The 22,766-nt window shown below is 37.3% G+C and overlaps 1 protein-coding gene across 15 annotated transcripts in view; it reads left to right on the forward strand.

The window, feature by feature from the left end:
* The window catches only part of atp2b2 (ATPase plasma membrane Ca2+ transporting 2), an 88,907-nt gene extending 66,593 nt beyond the window's left edge, over positions 1 to 22,314 (forward strand). For 7 of the 15 annotated variants that reach the window (XM_017408693.3, XM_017408695.2, XM_017408692.3 and 4 more), the window contains 13 exons: positions 1,393 to 1,607; positions 2,005 to 2,247; positions 8,206 to 8,447; positions 8,899 to 9,133; positions 12,734 to 12,913; positions 13,058 to 13,145; positions 13,318 to 13,424; positions 14,198 to 14,389; positions 14,652 to 14,865; positions 14,952 to 15,163; positions 15,333 to 15,440; positions 15,557 to 15,739; positions 20,172 to 20,483. In XM_017408693.3, coding sequence (XP_017264182.1) covers positions 1,393 to 1,607; positions 2,005 to 2,247; positions 8,206 to 8,447; positions 8,899 to 9,133; positions 12,734 to 12,913; positions 13,058 to 13,145; positions 13,318 to 13,424; positions 14,198 to 14,389; positions 14,652 to 14,865; positions 14,952 to 15,163; positions 15,333 to 15,440; positions 15,557 to 15,739; positions 20,172 to 20,483 — 2,531 coding nt within the window. Of the gene's footprint in view, positions 1 to 1,392; positions 1,608 to 2,004; positions 2,248 to 8,205; positions 8,448 to 8,898; positions 9,134 to 12,733; positions 12,914 to 13,057; positions 13,146 to 13,317; positions 13,425 to 14,197; positions 14,390 to 14,651; positions 14,866 to 14,951; positions 15,164 to 15,332; positions 15,441 to 15,556; positions 15,740 to 17,137; positions 17,328 to 17,655; positions 17,709 to 20,171 lie in introns of all 15 variants that reach the window. The other 8 variants (XM_017408699.3, XM_037975318.1, XM_037975316.1 and 5 more) reach the window with 7 other exon arrangements.
* Positions 22,315 to 22,766: the final 452 nt, after the last annotated feature.

Genomic DNA, 22,766 nt, shown 5'->3' on the forward strand with positions numbered 1-22,766 from the left:
AAATGTAAAGGGTTTTCCACAGAATCCCTCAAAGATGTCCTTGTTTTTAGAGTGTGCTTTTATATCAAAGTGGCCTGAGTGATAGAATGGGGACGTGGTGTCAGAACAATGAAATACCATGAAGAAATTAGCATACAAACAGTACTGTGAGATCATATGGCATTCCTGCTAAAATCTTTGGACTTAATGCATTTCAAAGCGTCTCAGGCTCTATATAATGCCTGGTCTGCCCTGAGCGATGCTTTTGCTTGTTCTTTGATCATGTGACCCATCACCTCCATTGCACTAGTTTTTGTGGTAAGAAACTGCTCAACATTAACTTTCACTGATTTAACTCAGACTGCTTTGTTCTCCCATTCATTGTTAGCCGTTGCACTATTGCAACAAGTTTGTGTTGTTCTTGTTTTAATAGGTTTGGCTTGTTGTGTTGTTATTACAGACACTCTCAAGTCAGTTTATTGGGTTATAAAAAACAAACAGTTTATAACCAGCGTATACTTGTGTCATTATCAGTGTGTGAGTGAGTTGTGATGTTAACACACTAACTCTATGTTGCTGTTTCTGCTGGTGGATGAGTGGCGTTACACTTACTGGAGATCGCTGTGTGAGCTGTACAGTCTAAAAGACATGTTTGAATTTGGGTTTGTTAAATAATTTATTCTTTTTGTCATCCAACTGTTCAAAAAATAACTTGTTGAATGAAAAAAAAACAAGAACAAACTTTATTGTTTTATCACACAGTTGTTATTTTGCCGTAATGTTACACCTTTCATGTAAGTTTATTTCTCTGGGTTTGACCAAAATGGCAGCAACTCAACATACCTTCCACAAATATAAAAAAATTAAATTGTCATATTTTTGAGGCTTTGAAAGAGACACATTGAAGCTGTAGTGAGCTGAGCTAGTTTCACTTTTGCTGTTGTTTCCCCTTCATACTGCAGCCTTGCTGCTTTTAGCGCAGGTCAGATAATTGGGTCAGTCAAACAGCTGCTTACAGGTTCACATGTTTACACAACCCACCCATCTTAGTTGTCATTTTAACAAAGATTGCCTGTTTGATAGAGGCAGTTTACTATCTTAAGATGATGATGCTGATATGTATACTTTTAGCAATATATTCAGATAAATCAGTTTGGGATTTTTATAGCTTTGTGGGGGCAGAACACTTCTTTTTAAGGATGCATCTTGCTTACAAGTTGCTTGTTGAATAAGTCTGGCTTAAATGATCTCTTTATGATTCCCCCCTCTGACAGTAGTGTATAAATAAAGTATAATAACCAGATGCTATACATTAACCATTTTGTTGCTGTTTAAGGGCACAAAGAGAAGATAATTATTATGATTTTTTCCAGTTTTCCTTTTCTCAGCTGACACCTTCTGTACCTCTTTCAGGTTTGCTCATGTCAGCTATTACAGTCATCATCTTGGTCCTGTTTTTTGCCATCGACAACTTTGTGCTGAAGAAGCGCCCTTGGATGCCAGAGTGCACTCCCATCTACATCCAGTACTTTGTCAAGTTCTTCATCATTGGTGTGACTGTGCTGGTGGTGGCTGTACCAGAGGGGCTTCCACTGGCTGTGACCATCTCGCTGGCATACTCTGTCAAGGTAAGGACGTACACACACGCACACACACACATAAAGGGAAAACACAGCAACAAGATTTGTTTAAACATTGTAATATAGTCATGTTTTTAAAAAAACTATCAAAAACCATGCAACATTTAAAATTTTTTAATTGAGGTCTTGCGTTTTTTTTATGCCATTTATTTAACCTAATTTCACTTGACTTTTTGTTTGAAAATTTATGAAATCATTCCATAAATATGTTTGAACTATGAGAGTTATGTGTTTCAGCATTGCGGGTACTATCTAAGTACAGACGTTTGGAGTTTTTGAGTTTCAGGCAGTGGAATTCCCTGACAGGCTATTTTTGGCAACCAATTGGTTGGGTAAACATTTTCAAAACTTTTTTAAATGCACACATTTTTTTTTTTGTCAACAGAAAATGATGAAAGACAACAATCTTGTGCGTCACCTGGACGCCTGTGAAACAATGGGCAATGCCACAGCCATCTGCTCAGACAAGACAGGCACGCTAACCACCAACCGGATGACAGCTGTGCAGTGCTATGTTGGAGATGTTCACTACAAAGAAATTCCTGATCCTGGTGTATTACCACCCAAATCATTGGAGTTACTGGTCAACGCCATCTCTATCAACAGTGCCTATACTACAAAAATACTGGTAAGCCATCTGTAATGGTAGCACTTGATCTGTTTTCCCATCCATATTTGCTACTTACAAAATAATTAAATGCAGCTTAAATATAAAAGATTAAACCTTTATAATATGCTTTAGATTTTTCAGCATTAAAACCAGTTCATTGTTATGAAGTTTGTTAAGATAAGACCTAAACATCTTGGAAAGGCCGCATAGATATTAGCTTTCTCTCTCTCAGCTGTAAAACCATATGATGTGAGCATTTCTGGAACAGCGAGGCAGGTCAGCAGTGCTCAGTTCCTGGCAGAGCATGTAGTCAGTGTCCTTGGCTGCTGCTTTACATTCATCAGGCATTCACTCAACTTGTCACCTTGAGAACAGTTGTGTAATTTTGTCTTATCTGATATTCAGAGCGTAGCAGACTGTAATTGAATCCAATCTGTCTAAGTGCTGGAGATGGTCTCTTGTTTACAGTGAATGCAGTAGATAGAGATTTTTATGAGCCTATTAGACCTGAATGCAGAAACAGAACTAAAGATGTGCTCTGGAACGGTATTTTGTCACATTTAAAAAAATTATGAAAACACTAACTCATTTAGATTGAAACTTATGTCAGACAAAACAAGAAGTACTTTTATTTGGAAATGTAATTTCAGTAAGGAACTGAGTCAGAATCGTTAAGCTCCTTGGGTGAGAAGCAAAAGGTCTAAAAAGAAAAGAAGAAAAAACAAACAAAAAAAATCCACTTGCTTATGATTCAGCTTGCTATGATTACCATGTCCTGAATGACTGAGGATCTACAAGAGCACAGTGCAGAAAAGTTACAAAAGATGTAATAATTTTGTATTATGTAATTTTTGTATTTTCATGAGCAGGGCTCAGACAGAGATTTTTGGTGTTCACAAATGAGCAGGAATTAATTCATATTCATAGTTCACTATTTTAAAACCATGTACCTAATTTAAAGTTCTAAAAAGAATTAGTGGGTAAAGAAAATGAATATATATATATATATATATATATATATATATATATTAGTAAATTTGTAACACTGTTACCAGTACTGTTTAAGAATTTGCGAGAACACAGTAATAAACTCCATACATATTAATAGAAATAACTGCCATAGAAAAGGCAAAATGCTTAAACTTCTACCAGTTACAGACTTTCACTGTACAATGACAACTTTTACTGTGCGATATAAAACTGATAATATGTATTTAAAGGAAGAATGAAGGAATGGCACAAAACAGTAAATGTTGTAAGTGACAAATATTTAAGGGACAGACAGCAGGATGCAGAGGAGAGAACTGTGAGTAATATTTAGTCTATTCCTTTATCCCTCCCCCTTAGTCGCCACTCCAGCCCTGCAGTATGCTTGCTGGTGTGTTCTTATATAAGAGGCCAATCCTGTGGGATGCCAGGATGGCTATGGAAGTCTTTGATGGCCACCAAACAAAAACACAAAGGCAAAGAGACAGGCTTTGATACCCGTATCAATCCCCCTAGTGCTCTCTGGCTTTATAATGCATCCCCTCCTATATCTCTGCCTCTTCTGACGGCACATGCCTATAGCAGTAAGACGTGGAGAAACCTTCAACCTCAAAGGAGAAAATTTTAACATCTTTACACATTAAAACTATGTACATACACAGCAGCAGTACATAACATAGAAGCACCTCTACAACATTTCAGTGCAACTTTACACTTATTCACAAATTCTGAATTGATTGTGTGAAAACAAACAAAAAAGTCCAGGATATCTCCTACAGTCCAGTCATTCATAGTACATGATAAACTACGAATAGCATTCAGTGATGTCAGTATATTGACTGCTCAAAAGAAAGTATGGCATTTTCAGTAGCAGTAGCACCTAAAGAATTAAATTTATTATGTATGTAGCATAATGAAAGTCCCTCCTGTGTCTGTACACACAGGGGGGCTGAAAATAGATACATGTTCAGCAGTACACACTGATCACTCGTGCACACATCTGTCATGTCAGGCCTTCTAACTCTGTTGGAGGTATTCAGGCTACAGGTGTGTGTTCTCACAGCACAGTGGTATGTTTAGCATGGCTGTGTGAATGTCCTCGGTGCTCAGATTCATGTAGATTCAACCACCTGCTCGGGTCACTTGTTCCGGTCAGAGAAGAGAGTGATAGCTAACACTCCCATACATGCAAATTGCTATGAACAATAAATTACACTCTGTCCTTTAAAGGAAAAGCTAAAGGACTTCATTATGTGGTTAAAAACCAAATATACTGCAATTCCTGTCTCTTGTCTTCTCAGTTAGCGCTTGCAGACTTGATAGTACAGCTTAAATTGGCTCTAAAAGAGAAGGTGTCATCACATCAATATGACAGGGCTTTGATGTTTTCAATCCCTTTACTCAACATGATAAAAATTTACAGGCTTTCATTGATCTTGTTTTAGTTGACTGAGGAAACCAGCATCAGTTAGATGCAATAAAGAGTAGAGTGAAAGTACAGAACTATGATAATATCAATTTATTGAATTGTAACACCAATTCTTCATTTATTTGACAATTTTATAAGATAATTTTGATACTTAGAGAAAAAAAGCATGTTCAGAAAATCATTAATTTTGCAGTAGTAAAAACAAATAACAGGTTTCTTTGTAAGAATGCTGTAATAGTGTATTTACTGTGAGCATTGATAGTTTTTGACATGCTATTTGGCTAACAATTGAAGTTATTTTTTGTTCATTTGAATTTAAATCTATCTTAAGTGTAAGTGATTGATATTAAGGAAACTACAAAACAAATTAAGGAATATGGAAGATGAAATATATTTGTTATTTGGAGTTTAATATGAAAGCAGTGGGAAGAAAAGCCAGAATAAAAATTAAAAAAGAGAAAGATGGTAGTAAATAGAAGAGACACAAAAACCGCCGTGTCATAAGTGTTCTTATGAGTGACTGGATTGCCTGTACTACCACCCTCAGCATGCCTCCAAGGCCTTAGCCTGGTCAGCTGGTACAGTCATGTGGAGGCCGAGAATATAACCTACTCCTTTTTGGGATGAGGGAAGAAGAAGGAACAGGAGGTCAGGCAGGTGGAGCATCTCTTACAAAACAAGAAAAGGAGAGGCAATAAACAGTGGCCAAACAGGAGGAAAATGTGACATGAGAAACAAGTAAAGCAATAAATGGCGAGGGCTGGATGTGAACAGAAAGGAAAGACAAGTAAGAACATGACTAGAAAGAAAGAAGGAAGGAACAGGAGGTATGGATTAAGAAGAGCCCCAGGTGGAATAGGAAGTAAAGTTGCCAGCTCTCCCTCTGGCATATGTCCTTGCCTGCAGGAACACCCAAGGACTAGGGAGAGGGCAGCTGGTCCTAAGCCACATCCAGGCCAGGGCGTGCCAGCAGGGGCAGAAGCATGCCAACATTGGGCGTTCCATGCCAGCAACTGTTCTTGAATGTAAAAAGCCACGTCAAGATAAATCTAAGTGGAGTCACTGGGAATAAAAGGCAACAGTGTTTATAGTCTTGCTCTCGGTTTATGACCTTTATTTGAATATCTTTTCCCTGATTTTTTGTGGCCAAGGCAGTTGCCAAGTTCTTAATTCTCTATGAGCTAGAAGTTGTGCATTTAGCCAAGGTGAATGTTAGATGGCTGCTCATTTATTTAATTAACATTTATTACTATAATAGCATTTAAAGCGTAGTTGATCAGTTATAAACACAAGCTTTTCACTGAATTTAAATGCAGTAACTACTATTTTTCTTAATGGTTATCACTATTCTACTCGACAACTAATATATTTATCTACAAATGATCATTTAAAACTGCAAGATATCCTGTGTGGTCATTTGCAGTTTAGTGATTTAACTTGATGCTGTCCTCTGGCTGGTAGTCTATTCTCCCTAACACCACCAGACAGTGCAGATGAGGCCATTTATCCAATCCTGTCATTAGCCAATGACAGGCAGTGTCTTCCTGATGTAATCACTGGTCATTAGGAAAAGGCATTAATTCTGTTATTTAAGACAAACGCAGTATTAAATATTTGCACTCTTGTCTGTCTCTGTGAGACACACAGCTGGACAATAACCAGAAAGTTCCCATTACTGGGTGAAGACGAGCCAGCACTCTTATTGGGTTTTATTGATTTACATGATCTTAGATGACTTTTTAATCTCTCAGCTGTGCACCCTGTCTCTTAGCCTCTGCAGCAGAGGCAACAATTTATCTGTGTCTGAGTCAGTAATAAACAAAACTTACTGATGTAATATAATGTCATAATACTGAGATTTTAAAATGTACTTTCACTATAAATAATTTCAACTGTTGAAGAAACTTGCAGTCAGGGATCTTCAAAGAATTCATAGAATACTTACAAAGCTATTTATTTTATTTAATATAGGGTATACTGAATAAAAAAGCCGGATATCATGCCTATATTGTAAACTGAAACGCCAACACTGTTTGTCTCATCCAAGAAATAAGTATTTGTAGGGGCAAAGAAATAAGAATTTGTATAGCCAGAGAACATTAAGAACCAATTTACCCCTAAAAGCTTTAGTAATTCTACATTACCCTTTTCAACTGTTTTCTCTGATAATGCAAACATCTCCCTTAATATAAGCTTTCACAAAAGCTAAAGAAACCACAACTAGAACAACAGCTAAAATAATGATCTCCCACGACAGACCTGCTGTGTATTATTTTCCTAAAGCGTGAAAAATTACATGTAAATATATGTAAATTTGTTTAATGTTGTCCAAGAGTAAGTGTTAACCATTATCTACGCAACCAATTGATCTATTTGAAGAGCGCTTATTGCTCTGATTTAAATCATCTTGAGAATGTGTAATTGTGTGAAGAAGCATGTCATAAAAAATGACAGCCAGGACTGCATGCTCGTGACTGTGCCTTATGTGTCTGAGCGCATGAGCGTCAGTGTCACTACAATGCCTCTGTATGAGTGAGAGTTCAGCATTAATTAGAATTTTCTGTCCCAGTGGCAGGTAGTTTTCCTGTGCATGCTTTATTTCTTGTAGTATTCACGTTAAATTGTTTCTAAATAGCCGAGCTCAGGAAAAAAAAAAACTAATCAAGAATCTTTGGGAAAAGATAAAAGGGAAACCAAAAAATTGGGGACATGTGTGAAGTGAGATGAGTGAAAATCTTGTAAGAGAATCAGAGCCAGTGAGTAAGAATCCCCAAGTGGTGAAAAGCTCACCCTCTCTTTTCCCAATTCTCATCTTTCAAGAGTGCTTTGCCCGGTGTTACCATAGCAACGCTGAGCCTTTCACAAGCTGACCACAGTCACACGCTTGAACATACAGTAAGCACACAATTGTGCACATGTACTTATCACCTGAACAGGCACACACACAGATCTAGACAGATGCTAAACTACAAATTACAGAAACACTTTGCCATAGAAGGCTGAACATAATTGCATTCCAGCTCTTAGAGCTCTTGATCAAAAAACGAGCATCTGATTTCTTAAATTAAAAGGAACAAGCTGCTCAGCTAAAACCCCTGTTAATAGTTCTATCAGAAATAAATTGTCATATGTTCTGTAAAAAGAGTACATAATTGTCTGCCTTCTGTAGTTTATAAACAGCTGAAATGTTTACTGAAGAAGATAGTTGCATAGTTCTAAACATACACCTACAGACTGTGAAGGGTTGAACTGTATGTTTGAAATAAGAAGGTCCAAATTTGATTCTGCCTATCTTATCTCCTAGCCTCCTACACAGTAACCCATTCACCTGCTTGCTGCTTAATTATCACCAGCAGCTATTTCAAGTGTTACACTGGGGATACTGAACTGAAGAAAAGAAAATCTCATTCAATGAACAGACTAAACAGTTTATATAGTGCTTGTTCTTAGAATATGGCAATTTAGAGAGAGAGAGAGAGAGAGAGAGGAAACTAACAACATTAAAACAACTAACAATGTTATTCATTTTTTTTCTTTATTTTCCTCTGCGTCTTATTCAGCCCCCAGATAGGGAAGGTGGTCTGCCAAAGCAGGTTGGAAACAAAACAGAGTGTGGTCTGCTGGGACTGGTCCTGGACCTGAAGCGGGATTACCAGCCAATAAGAAACCAGATCCCTGAGGAGAAGCTTTACAAGGTCTACACTTTTAACTCAGTCAGGAAGTCTATGAGCACTGTCATTAAACTTCCGGATGGCAGCTTCCGCATGTACAGCAAGGGAGCTTCTGAGATTGTTCTCAAAAAGTGAGTCCAGTTTTCCTAATCATAGTTAGATTAAATTAACATGTCAGAAGTTTTCTTGTTACAGTGTGTGATCTATTAAATTTACCAAGTGTTCAAAAAAAATGTGTTTTGTTACAAAGAATTTTTTGCCTATTTATGCGGATAGAGTTGTCAGTAAATGATAAACCTTCATTTTAATAACTTTGCAATAAAACATGTGTGCCCCAGACAAAGACTGAGACGTGGTTACACAGCTTTCTCATGAGGAATGTGAATATTTTGTTGCTAATAAGTTGCATCAAAGTGAAAAGCTTGTTGAATCTACTCAATTTCACTAAGCTGCAGTAATAAATTGAAGATTTCCTGCAACAAGGTCAAGATACATTTTGTAATTTAGGTCATTGCATTTGAAATGCTGCATACAGATTAAGGATTTTGCTATAATTTAGGATTTCTGTGTTGTCATTTATAGATGCAACCACATTCTGAATGAAGTTGGTGAATCAAGAATTTTCCGTCCACGAGACAAGGATGAGATGGTGAAAAAGGTGATCGAGCCAATGGCATGTGATGGTCTACGGACCATCTGCGTGGCATATCGTGACTTTCCTAGGGATCCTGAGCCCAACTGGGATGATGAGAACAACATCCTCAGCGACCTTACAGCTATCTGTGTTGTGGGAATAGAGGATCCTGTCAGACCAGAGGTAGGAGCGCATGAGATATGTTGGTTAGAGAGGGATGTCAGCAGCGTTGTCGCTGGTGTAACTTTATAGGAGCTTTAAAGCAGTGTCACTTTTTCTGGGTCTTTTTATTTTTATTGTTGAAAATATAAGGTCGCAGATATTATTTCTTCAGTCCAACACTTTAATGTTTTCAAAACTCTTTTTTTATTTTTTATTATTTTGTTTTTTAATATTTCTTTAGGAAATATGTGCTGTTTTTTTTTTTTTTACTTAAACCAATCATTTGGCGACGTGCTAGATTTATTTTCTTTTTATTTATTTATTTTTTGTACACTTGCCAATAACTTTTTGTCATTTAAAATCCTGCTTTTGTTTACATGCCTCAGGCTTTGTTGTCAAGTTTATGACTCATTTTCTTAGAAGTACAAGTCAAACAAAAACATTTTATGAAATTTTGTTATAGATAGATAGATAGATAGATAGATAGATAGATAGATAGATAGATAGATAGATAGATAGATAGATAGATAGATAGATAGATAGGCAGACAGACAGACAGACAGACAGACAGACAGACAGACAGACAGACAGGTAGGTAGATATTACATAATCACCATTTTTGCATGATTAATTACTGTACAACTCATTCATACTTCTGTTTGTCTGTAACTAAGCCTTTTAATTCTCATTACATAACTTTTTGTTTTCTTGCTTATCCCCACTCTCTTTCTACTGCTGAAGGAGAAACATTTTTTAATCAAAAAATACCATTGGTGATTTGTATATGTTGTGTTTTTATATTAACTTTATTCTAAAAAGAAGAGTAATATTTGTGTTAGAGAGCAGCTTCTGTATACTATGGGATAGCTGACCTCCCTTGACAGCTCCAGCGGTGGTACCGGAAAGCAGGAAACTAACTGACTACTGCATTATTCAACTTCTTCCTTTCATCTTTTTTTTTTTCATCCCCCTCTGCACTCCCAAACAACCTCTCTCATTGAACCTCACCCCAGCGTGTTTTCTTCCTCCACTTCTCTTTGTGTTATAAGGCCTGAATTTCACCTTCCCCTGATTGCTCTTGTTCCTTCAACCTTCATCTTCACCCACCTTTCTCCATATGATTGTGCCCTTTCTGTCTGAAGCCGAGTTATGTAAGCCTGCGACCAAGACTTAGGGCAAGGGAAAAAAGGTTTTAAAAGTGGAAAAATAACAAACATTCTCAGATAGAGTCAAACAGGTTTACTAGTAGCCCCTGTTGCATTGCAGTGACCTATTTTTTGGTAAAAATTTAAATCAATTGTTGTGTTATTCTGTAAATATGAACGATCAATTTTGAAGTAGCAGTTAATATACTGAAAGAAAGTTAAACATTGCATGTTGAGCATACAAAAGAAAGAAGTTATGCTGTTGCATTTTGTTCTTATCCGCTCACACTTGAAGTGTTGATACAGACCTTTGCTACAAAGCATGAACATTTTTTTCTGTTCTATAAGTCATGTGCTGTCTGATATTGTTAAAGCTATAAAGAAAAGCAGTTTAAAGAACAATGGTGAACTGCATTAATATCTTTCCAGATGTCTTTCAAAGACTTTCCCCTCCGCTTAAAAGGTCACACAACCTGGCGAACATGTATGTATTTATTAGCCCATAATTTCTTCCTCCAGGATTCGATGTTCTTTTAATACCAGGTTTCTGTGTAATGGTCCTCCAGAGGGACAACAAAGAGGAGCGGAAAGACAGACAGGCAATTGAAAGAGCGAGAGAGAAAGAGACAGACTGAGACTGATAAACAGATTAGAAATAAGATTCATGTCACAGAGACAGAGAAGGAAGTTGGGCAAGGAGAGAAATGAAGGGAAACAAGACTGTACACAGATCCATATCAGATATTCAGAGGCTTGTTTTTCACGATCACATCAAGACTGTTATGCTCTTTGTTTGATAGGTCAGGCTGTACTTTCTTTAACCTTGCATCCTTTTTTTCTAGTTTCTATTGAACAAGTCAAACATAGCAATTGGACTTTATAAGAAAGAGTCAAAACAGGGATTTAAAACAAGCAAATGCAGTTTTTTTAATAACAGTGACATGAAAAAATTAAAAAAAAACATTGTTATAGCTAGCTCTTCTTTCTTAATATTTGTTGTAAGAATTTGTTTCTCTTATTCATTCAAATTGCATAAACCAATTTTTAATTAACAAGTTTTAAATGTTGATTCTTGTATTTGTGAACAATTTGATTGCCACTTTTCAATTTAGCCTCTTTTATTTGTTTTTGCTGAAAGTATTGGTATTAGTGAGCTGACAAGTAGCATTTTATCCCAAGTGAGATAAAAAGCTACATTTTGAATTTGAGTAATGAAGTTTTTTCATGTGCCATGATTGTTGAAGGTTGTATTATTTAGGATAGATATTTTTATTTATTTAATATGTTTATAAAAAACTACAGTATCTATTCTTGTTTGCTCAGTCTTCAGCGTTTTGAAGATCTGTATTTTTTGTGTTGGTTCTTTCTTTAAGCTGCTGGCTTTAAATGTGTGAAATTCTGCAGTCTTACATGAATAATAAGAATAATAAGCCTGATTTTGTTTTTTGTTTTTTTTCTGGACAGCACATGCACAGTTTGAAGAGGTGGAATCATATGAACTTCTATTTTAGACATATGTGTTTCTGTATATGTACATCTGTGGGTTTTAATGTATATGCATGTTCCTACAGTCCTTGTACAAGATGTCCAAGTGAGTGAGAAGCAGAACATATACTTATACTCCTGAGTTTGTGTGATACAGTATGTACATCTGTGTTTAAAACAGGGAAAAAATGAAAAAAAAAAAGATAGAAAATAGAGTCCTGCATGTTTTTACAAATTGAAGCAAGTTCTCATTACTTCATGTGCACACATTTGTTTATGTGTGGGTTTTGAGAGCAGAGCTCTCCCACACTGACCTTTGCCAAAAAGAATATGTGTTCCTGACTTAATACTGTGTTTGGCAATCTGCTCTTAGCGCAGATCTGCACACATGCACTAATGTCTCATAAAATCTAATCAGGCAGACCATCTTCTAAAGAAACAGACCTTAAATAAATGAACAGGATTGATTTATTGTTAACACAATGAGAAAATAATAAGAAAGAAGCAGCAGAATGCTGATCTGATAAAATTCACAGATTTTTGGTCTACCTATGGATTACATGCCTATCTGTAGATCCCTTTAGGTTGACATAGCATATAGCTTATTGTTTTACTTGACCAGCTTGCAGCTTTACTGTTTTACAGACAGCACATTTCAGAGTTGAAGCTCTGAGAACCAGCTTTACTCTCATCACCAAATGCTAGACAGACAGAGTCAACATTTCCTTCTGGTGTTGCTGAGAACTGAAACCAGTGAGAACACATACAAAATTCAAATCACATCCATTTAGTTTCCAGAAACACAACTTGAAATGATGTGTACGTCTGTTTAAAGCATCAGAAGACAGTATTTTACGAAAATAAGTTAACCCACATTTTTCAGTGTTTAAGCTTGCTTCTGCTAACTCTAATTAGACAAATCAGCAAATTAACCAAACCTTTGTGTGCATATTATTACATATATATATCTCTTTTGAAACAACTCATTTAGGTGCCCGATGCCATTCAGAAGTGCCAGCGTGCAGGCATCACTGTGCGCATGGTGACAGGAGACAACATAAACACAGCCAGGGCCATAGCCATCAAATGTGGTATCATCCATCCAGGAGAGGACTTTCTCTGCATTGACGGCAAAGAGTTCAACAGGAGGATCCGCAATGAGAAAGGAGAGGTACGGGGCCTGCTGCTAGATTGAAAGAAAGGCAGAGAATGTGAAAACCCAAGAGTGAGAAAAGAGAGAAAAACATTTAAACTGCAACCACCTGGCTCTCTATTTCTAACTGGTTTTTTTTTGGATGTACTTGTGCATGTCCAGGTGGAACAGGAACGAATTGATAAAGTATGGCCTAAACTCAGAGTCCTGGCCAGATCCTCCCCCACTGACAAACACACTCTTGTTAAAGGTGAGTGGGTTGCAGGTTTTAATTTAATTGATTCTAACCTACATGGATTTACTATAAAAAAACATTTAAAACAATTCTTTATTTTAAAGAGTTTTATAATCGGTATTAAAGTGATATTATAGAGGAAGTGAATGAAGTTTACGTCTCATGTTGTTCTGTGTGATTTTGTCAGGCATTATTGATAGCACAATGGCAGATCAGAGACAGGTTGTGGCGGTGACAGGAGACGGGACCAACGATGGACCTGCATTAAAGAAAGCGGATGTTGGCTTTGCCATGGTAAGTAAATCAGCTTTTGTGTTAATTTTTGTTTGATTTGTTTTTCTTCTTCCTTAAATCAGATGTATCAATCTACAAATGATCCCAGTGAACATCTACAAGATGTCTTTTCAACCTCTGCATTATTTAGGCTTTCTGCTCAGGCACTCGGCCTGTCTGCGCAGTTTAAGAGCGCCTCCTGGTGGAATGATATTTCCTCAGCTTCTTGGCAGAAGGTTAACAGGCCTCTCAGACCAAAGGCTATTTAATTTAATGCACCTATATTGTCATTTTTAAATTTTCTCACTCAAAATTACAATTTTGTTATTGTCATTTTCTTTTATCTGTTTTTATTTTTTGTTTCCTATTAATTATGCAAATAATCAAACTGAATGTCTCAATATTTTACCATCTTACTTTTAGGTTTGCATTTTGACCTCTGCATTTAAACAAGCTTTTTTTTTACACATTTAAGTAAGATTCTCATGCTTACTGGCAGCCACCGAGATGCCTCCTACTTCAGATTACTAAGATCAGCCAGGAGATAAATTTAAACTGCACCCTCCAATCTCTTTAAATAGTCTTCAAATAGCTTTTAAATATGCCAGGCTCTCTCACACTAGTCACCTTGCCTTTTTTTGTAGATTGCTGCCTACTTTTTGTATCCTCTGTACAATATTTCACATTCTTAACTTGTTTTTGCACATGCTGCATAAAGTGGATTCGGAAATTTAAGAAAATAAAAAAAAAAAAAGCACTTCCTTTCCTATTGCAGCTTATTGTTACTCTTCCAGGGTATAGCTGGTACAGATGTGGCCAAGGAGGCTTCGGATATCATCCTCACTGATGATAACTTCAGCAGCATTGTGAAAGCGGTGATGTGGGGCCGAAACGTCTACGACAGCATTTCCAAGTTTCTTCAGTTCCAGCTCACTGTCAACGTCGTGGCTGTTATAGTAGCTTTCACTGGTGCTTGCATCACACAGGTGAGAGCCATGAAATACTGGGGTTAGTGTCCATATGTGTGCAATTGTTTTACTTATATAAATCTTTGACACAGTGTTATTAGCATAACTTCAGATTGGGCTAGAACAGAATAAACACAGTTTGTTAAATCAAAGCAAAATAAACTAAATATTCAGAAAATAATACAGCTACAGAAAAAAAAGTTTACAATTAAAGATAGTTTTCTCCAGTTTTGTTGGGAGTTTTTGATTCTGAGTAGCAGTTTCTGTTTAATTTCCCCAGGATTCTCCGCTCAAAGCAGTGCAGATGTTGTGGGTGAACCTAATCATGGATACTTTTGCGTCTCTGGCCCTGGCGACAGAACCTCCCACAGAGTCTCTGCTGAGGAGGAAGCCGTACGGCCGCAATAAGCCTCTCATCTCCAGCACTATGACCAAGAACATCTTGGGACACGCCGTCTATCAGCTCATTCTCATCTTCACACTGCTTTTTGTCGGTATGTGCAGTTATTTTGCAGTGTGATCTTAATGTGACATAACACAGGCTAAAAATAAACAGCATCACGCACTTTGCTCCCTCTAGGAGAGAAGATATTTGATATTGACAGTGGCCGCGATGCTCCTCTCCACTCTCCTCCGTCTGAGCATTACACCATCATCTTCAACACCTTCGTCATGATGCAGCTGTTCAATGAAATCAATGCCCGCAAAATACACGGAGAGAGGAACGTGTTTGATGGTATTTTCAGGAACCCCATCTTCTGCTCTATCGTTTTTGGCACATTTGCTGTACAGGTAAAACACAAAAATATTTTAATTTTTATGTAATTTTTTTGTTATTTAGAAGGATCCTTAGCTTTGGTTAGTTTTTAGATATTGTATTCTTGTACTCAAAAGTATTGTTTTTTTAAGTACCTGGGTCAAAGTCATTTTCTTTTTTTCTATATGTGCGATGTTTGTGTAGATTGTGATTGTGCAGTTTGGAGGAAAGCCCTTCAGCTGTCAGCCTCTGAACCTGGAAAAATGGATGTGGTGCATTTTTCTCGGAATGGGAGAACTTGTCTGGGGACAGGTAACATTGCATGTTTCTGTGTCTCCTCGTCTGTTTTCCCTGTCTTGCATGTTTTCAAGCTTCCATTCTAGTCTTTGTGTTGTTACTGGAAGAACTCTTCTTCTTTCGTTTGTTAGGTGATAGCCTCTATACCAAACAGCAAGCTGCGCTTCCTGCGTCGAGCTGGCCAGCTAACTCAGAAAGATGAGCTACCAGAAGAGGACGTAAATGAGGAAAACGAGGAGATTGACCATGCGGAGAGGGAGCTAAGGAGAGGACAAATCCTGTGGTTTAGAGGTCTAAATCGCATTCAGACTCAGGTGAGAATTTAATTACACAAATGGATTTTGTGGAATTGATTTGACCGAAAAAAAAAACAAAAAACGATAGAATGCATACATTTCTTAAGACGTGATTTGAACATGTATTTGCTAAAAAAATATATTATAGCATTTGATTTTTATCTCTTTCCAAATACAATAATCAAGTGATTCATCACCCAACAATTAACACAAAAAGTTAAACATTTGACTTGTGATCTATTCTTCTATGATTTGTATTAATGATTATTTTTTTTCTGTCAAATGATTATTGTCTTTGTAAGATCATTATGCCTGTGATATCATTTTACAAACCTATTCCGAAAAGAAATGCTAGTCTATGACATGCTATATTCATCTCAGTCACAGCCCTAAAGTCATTTTATCTTAAGATGACTTATTTAGGAACATGAAGATGCAGCTTTTCCTTGGTGGACGGCGGCGATCACCCTTATGGACTGTTGGACAGTAAATCTTCAACTTTAAATACAGCAGGAAACAGTCCCTGTACTCGTGTCACTGTGATCACCTCTGCAGACCGATATCACTGTGATTTGTTTTATTTTTTTGCTTTTGTGTTGAACCTGGTTTCTTCTCAGTTATGTGTTTCTGAAGCTGTCCCACAGCATGCCTCTATTATAAATAGCAGCCAAACATGACAGAAATAGTAATAACAAAGCAGAGAATAACTTTGCTTTCCAAGGAGGAGATTTTCAGATAATAATTTGTAACATCTTTGGTTTTATCTCTGTTATCAACTCCTATGAGTGTCAGTGGTGTCATTAGTATTACCACTTTTATAGCTATGACAGGGAAGAGTACATATTCATGTTTAGTGTACTCTGGCTAAACTAATCAACTGTAATTAGCCAATTCTGCTTGTTACCTCCGCTGAGGAGGTTATGTTTTTGGTAGTGTTGGTTTGTTTGTTTGTCTGTTTGCAAGATCACTTAAATAATGAACAGATTTTGACTAAATTTTTTAGGAAATGTTGGGGTTGTCACAAGAACCAATTCAATAAACTTTGGTGGTGATCTGGATCTGGATCACGATTTAAATGTAACGACGCTTTGGACTTGGTGTAGTTTTGCGCTCTCCAAGTGCTTCTAGTTGTTGTTCCTGGTGTGAAGTCTACACTGTAGCAGAGCTGAAGAGAAATAACAAAAAACAAAAAAAACAGAGACATCTCATGAACTGAACATAAAGCTGTTATTGATCAGATGTTTTTCCTGTGTGAGACATTTTGTTTATGTGGGGATATCACGCCCTGACCTTTACCCCCCCTCCCCATGTGTCATGACTGCAACACTTTACCCAGTCAGTCAACCTGTGTTGCCATTTGGTTCGTGTCACTCTGAGCAGCCATTTGTCCTCTCCTGTCCCGCTCTCCTCCCACAGATTGAAGTAGTCAACACCTTCAAGAGCGGCACCTCCTTTCAGGGGGCAGGGGCTCTGAGACGCCAGTCATCCACCACCAGCCAGACCCAGGATGTAACCAATGTTTCTAGTCCTAGTCACGTGTCCTTGTCCAATGCCCTTTCCTCTCCTACAAGCACTACTGCTGCTACTGCTCCTTCCACTACTGGCCGTGAGTCAGAACTCTGTCAGTCTGCTTGTCTGCTCTCTTTGCTTCAGGGGTGCCATCCAGTCCTGAGCAATCATTTCTAGATAAAATCCACTTTGAGCAAATTACCACAAATTTCCTCATCTTAATGTTGGCATCTCTGAAGATTTCTTTTCTCTCTCTCTCTCTCTCTCTCTCTCTCTCTCTCTCTCTGTCTGTCTTGCTGCTTTTTCATTTTCTCTCTTCTACTGTCTTTTTGATGTTCACACTGGATTTCAAATTCATCTTGATATCTCCTCCCATGGTTGGTTGTACTGTCCTCTCATTGGTCAATGTGTGTTTGTTTCCCCAGAGTGCTAGGAGCACAGGACTAAGAGTGATACCCACGGCGTGACATTTCAGGTTGTGAGTTTGTCTCCCTCTGCTCATCCCCCCCACATCATCCTATCTGTCAGTCCTTTCATTTTTATGTCTTGACAGATGTTAATGTACACTAATTCCAATTAACTCACAAAGAGACTGGGTGAACATTCAAGTATAAGTAATAGTGTTGTCATAGTTTAGCTGTACATTTTTTTTACTGACTCAAGACAAAACAAGTTGTATTTTCTGTTTAATGTATTTCCATCATTTCATCAGACCTTGAGGAAGCTGCTCTGTGGTTTAAAATTACCTAAAAAATATTTATGATCTGAGTAAGAGTGTGAATGGTTGTCTGACTCGTTTGTCTCTATGTGGTGCTGTGATGAATGGATGGATGGATGGATGGATGGATAGCTGTGTTTTCCTGTTACACATTTATGCAGACAGGATCTTTTTGTTAACATGTTTTAACTGTTACATTTCCTCACACTACACTCAATCAGAGTTACCGTAATTCTATCATACATGGAAAAACTAGCACCCCTTGAAGGAATGCACATTACCAGCCACCTTGCATGCCAAAGTTTCAAATAAAAATGTTTGTGCAATGTGTTAGCGATCAGAGTAAGTGCTGAGGATGATGCTCAGCTACTACCTCAATCAATTTTAGATCCATATCTGTAAAATCATCAGAATCTTAGTCAACTTGTATTCATCATCTAAAGGTTAATCAGTTGCTGATGTACATCCAGTAACTGCGTTCTGAGAGTTTTATCAAAATGAATCCTCTGTTTCATGAGATATTTTGCTAACAGATAGACAAACAAACACATATTTTACTCTTATTTTCAATACTGCACTGTTGGATTGCAGTGTAAATTGTGCTTGGACTTACAGCATAATATTTTTTACATAATTCAAGTCTGATTCTTAATCAAAAATCATACAAACTGGATCTTTCTTCTCTTCTATTAGAAGGAAAGATGCAGCAAGTCTCATTACTAAATGCCACTTTTTAATTAGTGGGACTATGAGACAGTTTTTCATTCTCCTTAGTTCATTTTTGAAGAGCTTCACCTCTGATATAAAGATTTAGTGCCTCTTTAATAAGGCCTGAAAATCACAGCCATTCAGTATTGATTTTCAGTCTTGTCTCCGTGTTTAGTGAGTTTCTTGGGTTCTGAATTTTTAAAGATCTTATTGTGTATACGGCAAAAGGATCAAAATCTTTGGATTTGTGCTTTTAGAAATGTTATTTTGGACTGTCTATTCAGCCTGTTCACTCTGCATTAACTTGATAGTTTCAGCCTCTCTGAGATCATTTTTACCTGTTTTTACTTTTTTGGTTGCTTGATGGCTTAGCCAATTATAAAATAGAATTAAAAAATCAAGAAAAAAAGAAAATAGATACATAGAATATTGATTTTTTAGAATGCTGACATGGTTTATGGTTTGGATTACAACACCCTGACATTACTCACTATTTAAAGAAAGTCAAGAACTTGTTTAGATTTGTTAAAGCCTCACATTTGTTTGGGACTTATACTTGAGTGTTTACTTAGACGTGCATGGAGTTGAAACGACCTTTAACCGTCAGAGCTCTGACAATAAAACTTCTTTTTATCATTCATCTCCTTCTGTTTTGTGTTAGCTGTTCTTGCGCCAGTGTCCAGTTTGTTACTGTGCATGTAGTTTGTTTTTACCTCTTGTGTGTTCATTCTGTTTTATCTGCTGTGTTTGCCTGTTGTCTAAATGCCTCCATTTTTCTTTTATTCTTTTCTTTTCTGACACTCTTTCTTTGGGGATGTGTTTTATTGGTGTGAGTTTTGTTTACACTGCAATGCTTGTGTTGAGCAAACCTCATGCAGACTTGACTCACTCCATTTTGGACCATGCTTCTCCCACTTTGTGCTCCATTTGTGTGTTTGTGTGTTCATTCAGAGTCTGTGTGGATATTGTCCCAGACAGTGCTCTGGTATCCCCAGAAGTTTTTAAACCGCCTCATTGGATCGCTCAGATCTAACCTTCTTCTTTCTTACTGACCTCGTCCACCAGATTTCTTCAAAATTGCATGTGATATTGTCCTTTAATTTTTTCTGTAAGCATTTCATTTATTAATGTGGCTTGTTTCTAGGTATACAGCACATTGGACTAAAGCGTATACTTACAACGAGCGTTTATGTTGCTTTGGTTTTTCTTGAAATGTATGATTTTCTTGTGTTCTTTATGATTACGTTCCTCACAGTTTTCCTTAGTGCACGCCAAAATTGAGTGACTTGTGACCTGTAGTCATCTTGTGCAAGCAGAACACAGGCTGCAGTTGCCTTTTCTCTTGTTTCTTCACTTGTTTTCTCCACCTCTATCTTCAAACTAGAGGATTGTTTTCCTCTTCTTTGTCCCTTCCTTCTTCTCTCTCATTCCAAGGTTCCCTACAACCAGTTCAGTTAATATCTTATACAACCTCTCATGATTTTGTTGTCTTTTTTTATCTGTTTTTCACAACAGATCCGAGTTGTGAATGCATTCCGTAGCTCCCTTTATGAAGGCCTTGAAAAACCAGACTCCAGAACATCCATACACAACTTCATGACCCACCCTGAGTTTAAGATAGACGACTCCACGCCTAGCATCCCCCTCATTGACGACACGGACGATGATTCTGCCCGGAGGAGGAGGAAGTACTCCAGTCAGCCTTCGTCTCCTAACAAGAATAACAACGCCATCGACAGTGGCATCAACCTCACAATCGACATCAGTAAATCCGCTGCTTCCTCCAGCCCCGCCAGTCCTCTGCACAGCTTGGAGACCAGCCTCTAACCCCAATGCTAAACTCAGCTCTAACCTCTGAAGTCGTTCTCCTGCGGTCCAGGGACACCTCTTCCAGCTTGTCCAGACCTGTAACAGCTCCTGTACACCTTACCACCCAGTTCTCACCTTTCAACCCCCTGAAGCACCATTTACCCCTGAGGCAGGTCAGGTCCCGTGGAACAAATGTTCATTTATTCCTGTAGTCCATAAAACGTTCCTCTCTTTTAAAAATAAATGGAGCAATTCTTAGTGATATGGCAAGATTAAAAGAAAAAAAAACTATCATACAATCTACAAAGCTCAATAAAGCCACAAAACCTACACAGCCATCCTGCTTTTGTGGTTGCATGTGTATGGTGGCAGCCTTGATGGCGTGTAAGACTCGACGCTGGTACTGGTTAGCATGAAGAGCGTGCAGCTGACTGCACTTGGATGAACTGTGTCTGCAATGACACCCGGAGGAGACCAATGAGGAGGGAGACCACTGAGGAGTGTAGACCACAAAACAGACTTTCTGCTCTCCTGAAACTCCTTTTCTTCAGTAATAATATTGTTAATACAGATACAGTAATAGTTTAATTTAAATTGAAAACTGTTGTTATTATTCTAACTCTGATTCTGATTATTCTTGCTATTATTCTTATTGCTCCTGCATGAATGTACATTACCCGAGTTTATTTAAAAACAAACAAAAAAAAAGTTTTATTTTATGGAAGTCATTTGGTTCTGACGGGCTGGGCCTCACAGCGGACTGCAAATTAAAAACAAACAGCTTCTCTGAGTTCCTGGCCTGCAAAGTTCCCTCTTCTGTGTGGCATGAACATGTACTGGACTCTAAAGAATTATATCACCCATAAACAGAAGCACGTATGGAGGAGGTAGGGCCGAACTTGCACAGTAGTTTTGCACCTGTTGAAAAAGAGGAATGCAAAATAAAAATAGCAAAGATAGCATTTATGGGATATATTCTATACATATAAATTCATAAAAAATATATTTAGAGAGAGTTTATCTTTGTTTGTTGGCATGTTGCCTTGTTTCTGCTTTAATGGCTCAAGTTACTTTGACTTATTTATGTCTTAAACAGAATGTAATTGTTTACAACCTCGTAGAGATAAATTTCCTGGTTTTTAAAAGGAGGAGGGTAAAGTCGGAGCTCAGATTTGTGTTGACTTATTATTACAGAGAAAAAAATAACACGTGCTGGAAATTGCCTGTTATATTGTTAAACAATGTAGATATTTTTAGAGGACTAACAACAAAAAGAAACCAAAATACAAAGAGATGCATAGTACAGTACATGTGAAATCTTAGTATTACTCGAAATGATTGTTGGGATCAAATAAGAGCGGCTTGCCTTTGTTTATTTTCTTAACGGATGCCTCCTTTTTGTGACAGAGGAGGACATTTGATTCTTTTTTCCAATACTTTTTTTTATAACTGTTTCTTTTTTGTTTTTGCTTTGCTTCAGCACCGACCCGGGGTCAGTGCTTGAGTAAAAGGTTGATATTTATTGATTGATTTACTGAAGATCGAGGCTTGATTTAGTGAACTGTCCTGTAGGTAAACCTGCTTGTTCTAGGGACTTGATGTTTTAAAGATACACGTGACCATTCAAAGGCTGCAGCTGTATTCAGAATTTGCAAAGTTCTATTTGGCTTACTGTACCACAAGAAAAGCAGACATGTTTTATTTAAAACTTGCAATATTTTGTGTTAGTATTTTCTTTTTAATTATCATTTTGTTTTAAATTTATTTGTTTTCATCTAGGTACATGCAGCCCCACTAAGCTGTTGGCATTTTTAACATCTATATAAAAAAAACAATAGAAAAAAAAACACCAAAACAAATTACAACAAAAATGGAATGTTGCTTTGACTTTTTTTCTATATATATACATAAAAAAAAGATTTTCTGCACTATCTGGTTATGAATGAAAATTTCTGTGGTGTAACTCTAGATGTGCTTTTGTGTGTTTTAACCAAGCTTGTCTTCCTGCCGTCACAGAATATACAGTACTCTAGCATCTCAACTGTACTCACTAGTTGTAAACTATTTATTGTACTTTGACCAATCAGACATTACCAGAATGAAGTTACATGCAGAAGGCACATTTAACTCATCTTATTGCACTCAGAGGGACAAGGCCGCCTAACTAGCCTCTACTATTACTCTAACTAATCAAAGTCAGTGGCAAGCATGATGTGATACAGTAGGCTCATTATGCAACTTGAAAAAAGAAATCCTATTTATTAGAGACTATAAGCAATTATTTATCCAAGCAGTTCTACC

The sequence above is a fragment of the Kryptolebias marmoratus genome, linkage group LG4 (assembly GCF_001649575.2).
Source record: "Kryptolebias marmoratus isolate JLee-2015 linkage group LG4, ASM164957v2, whole genome shotgun sequence".
In the NCBI taxonomy this organism is placed as follows: domain Eukaryota; kingdom Metazoa; phylum Chordata; class Actinopteri; order Cyprinodontiformes; family Rivulidae; genus Kryptolebias; species Kryptolebias marmoratus.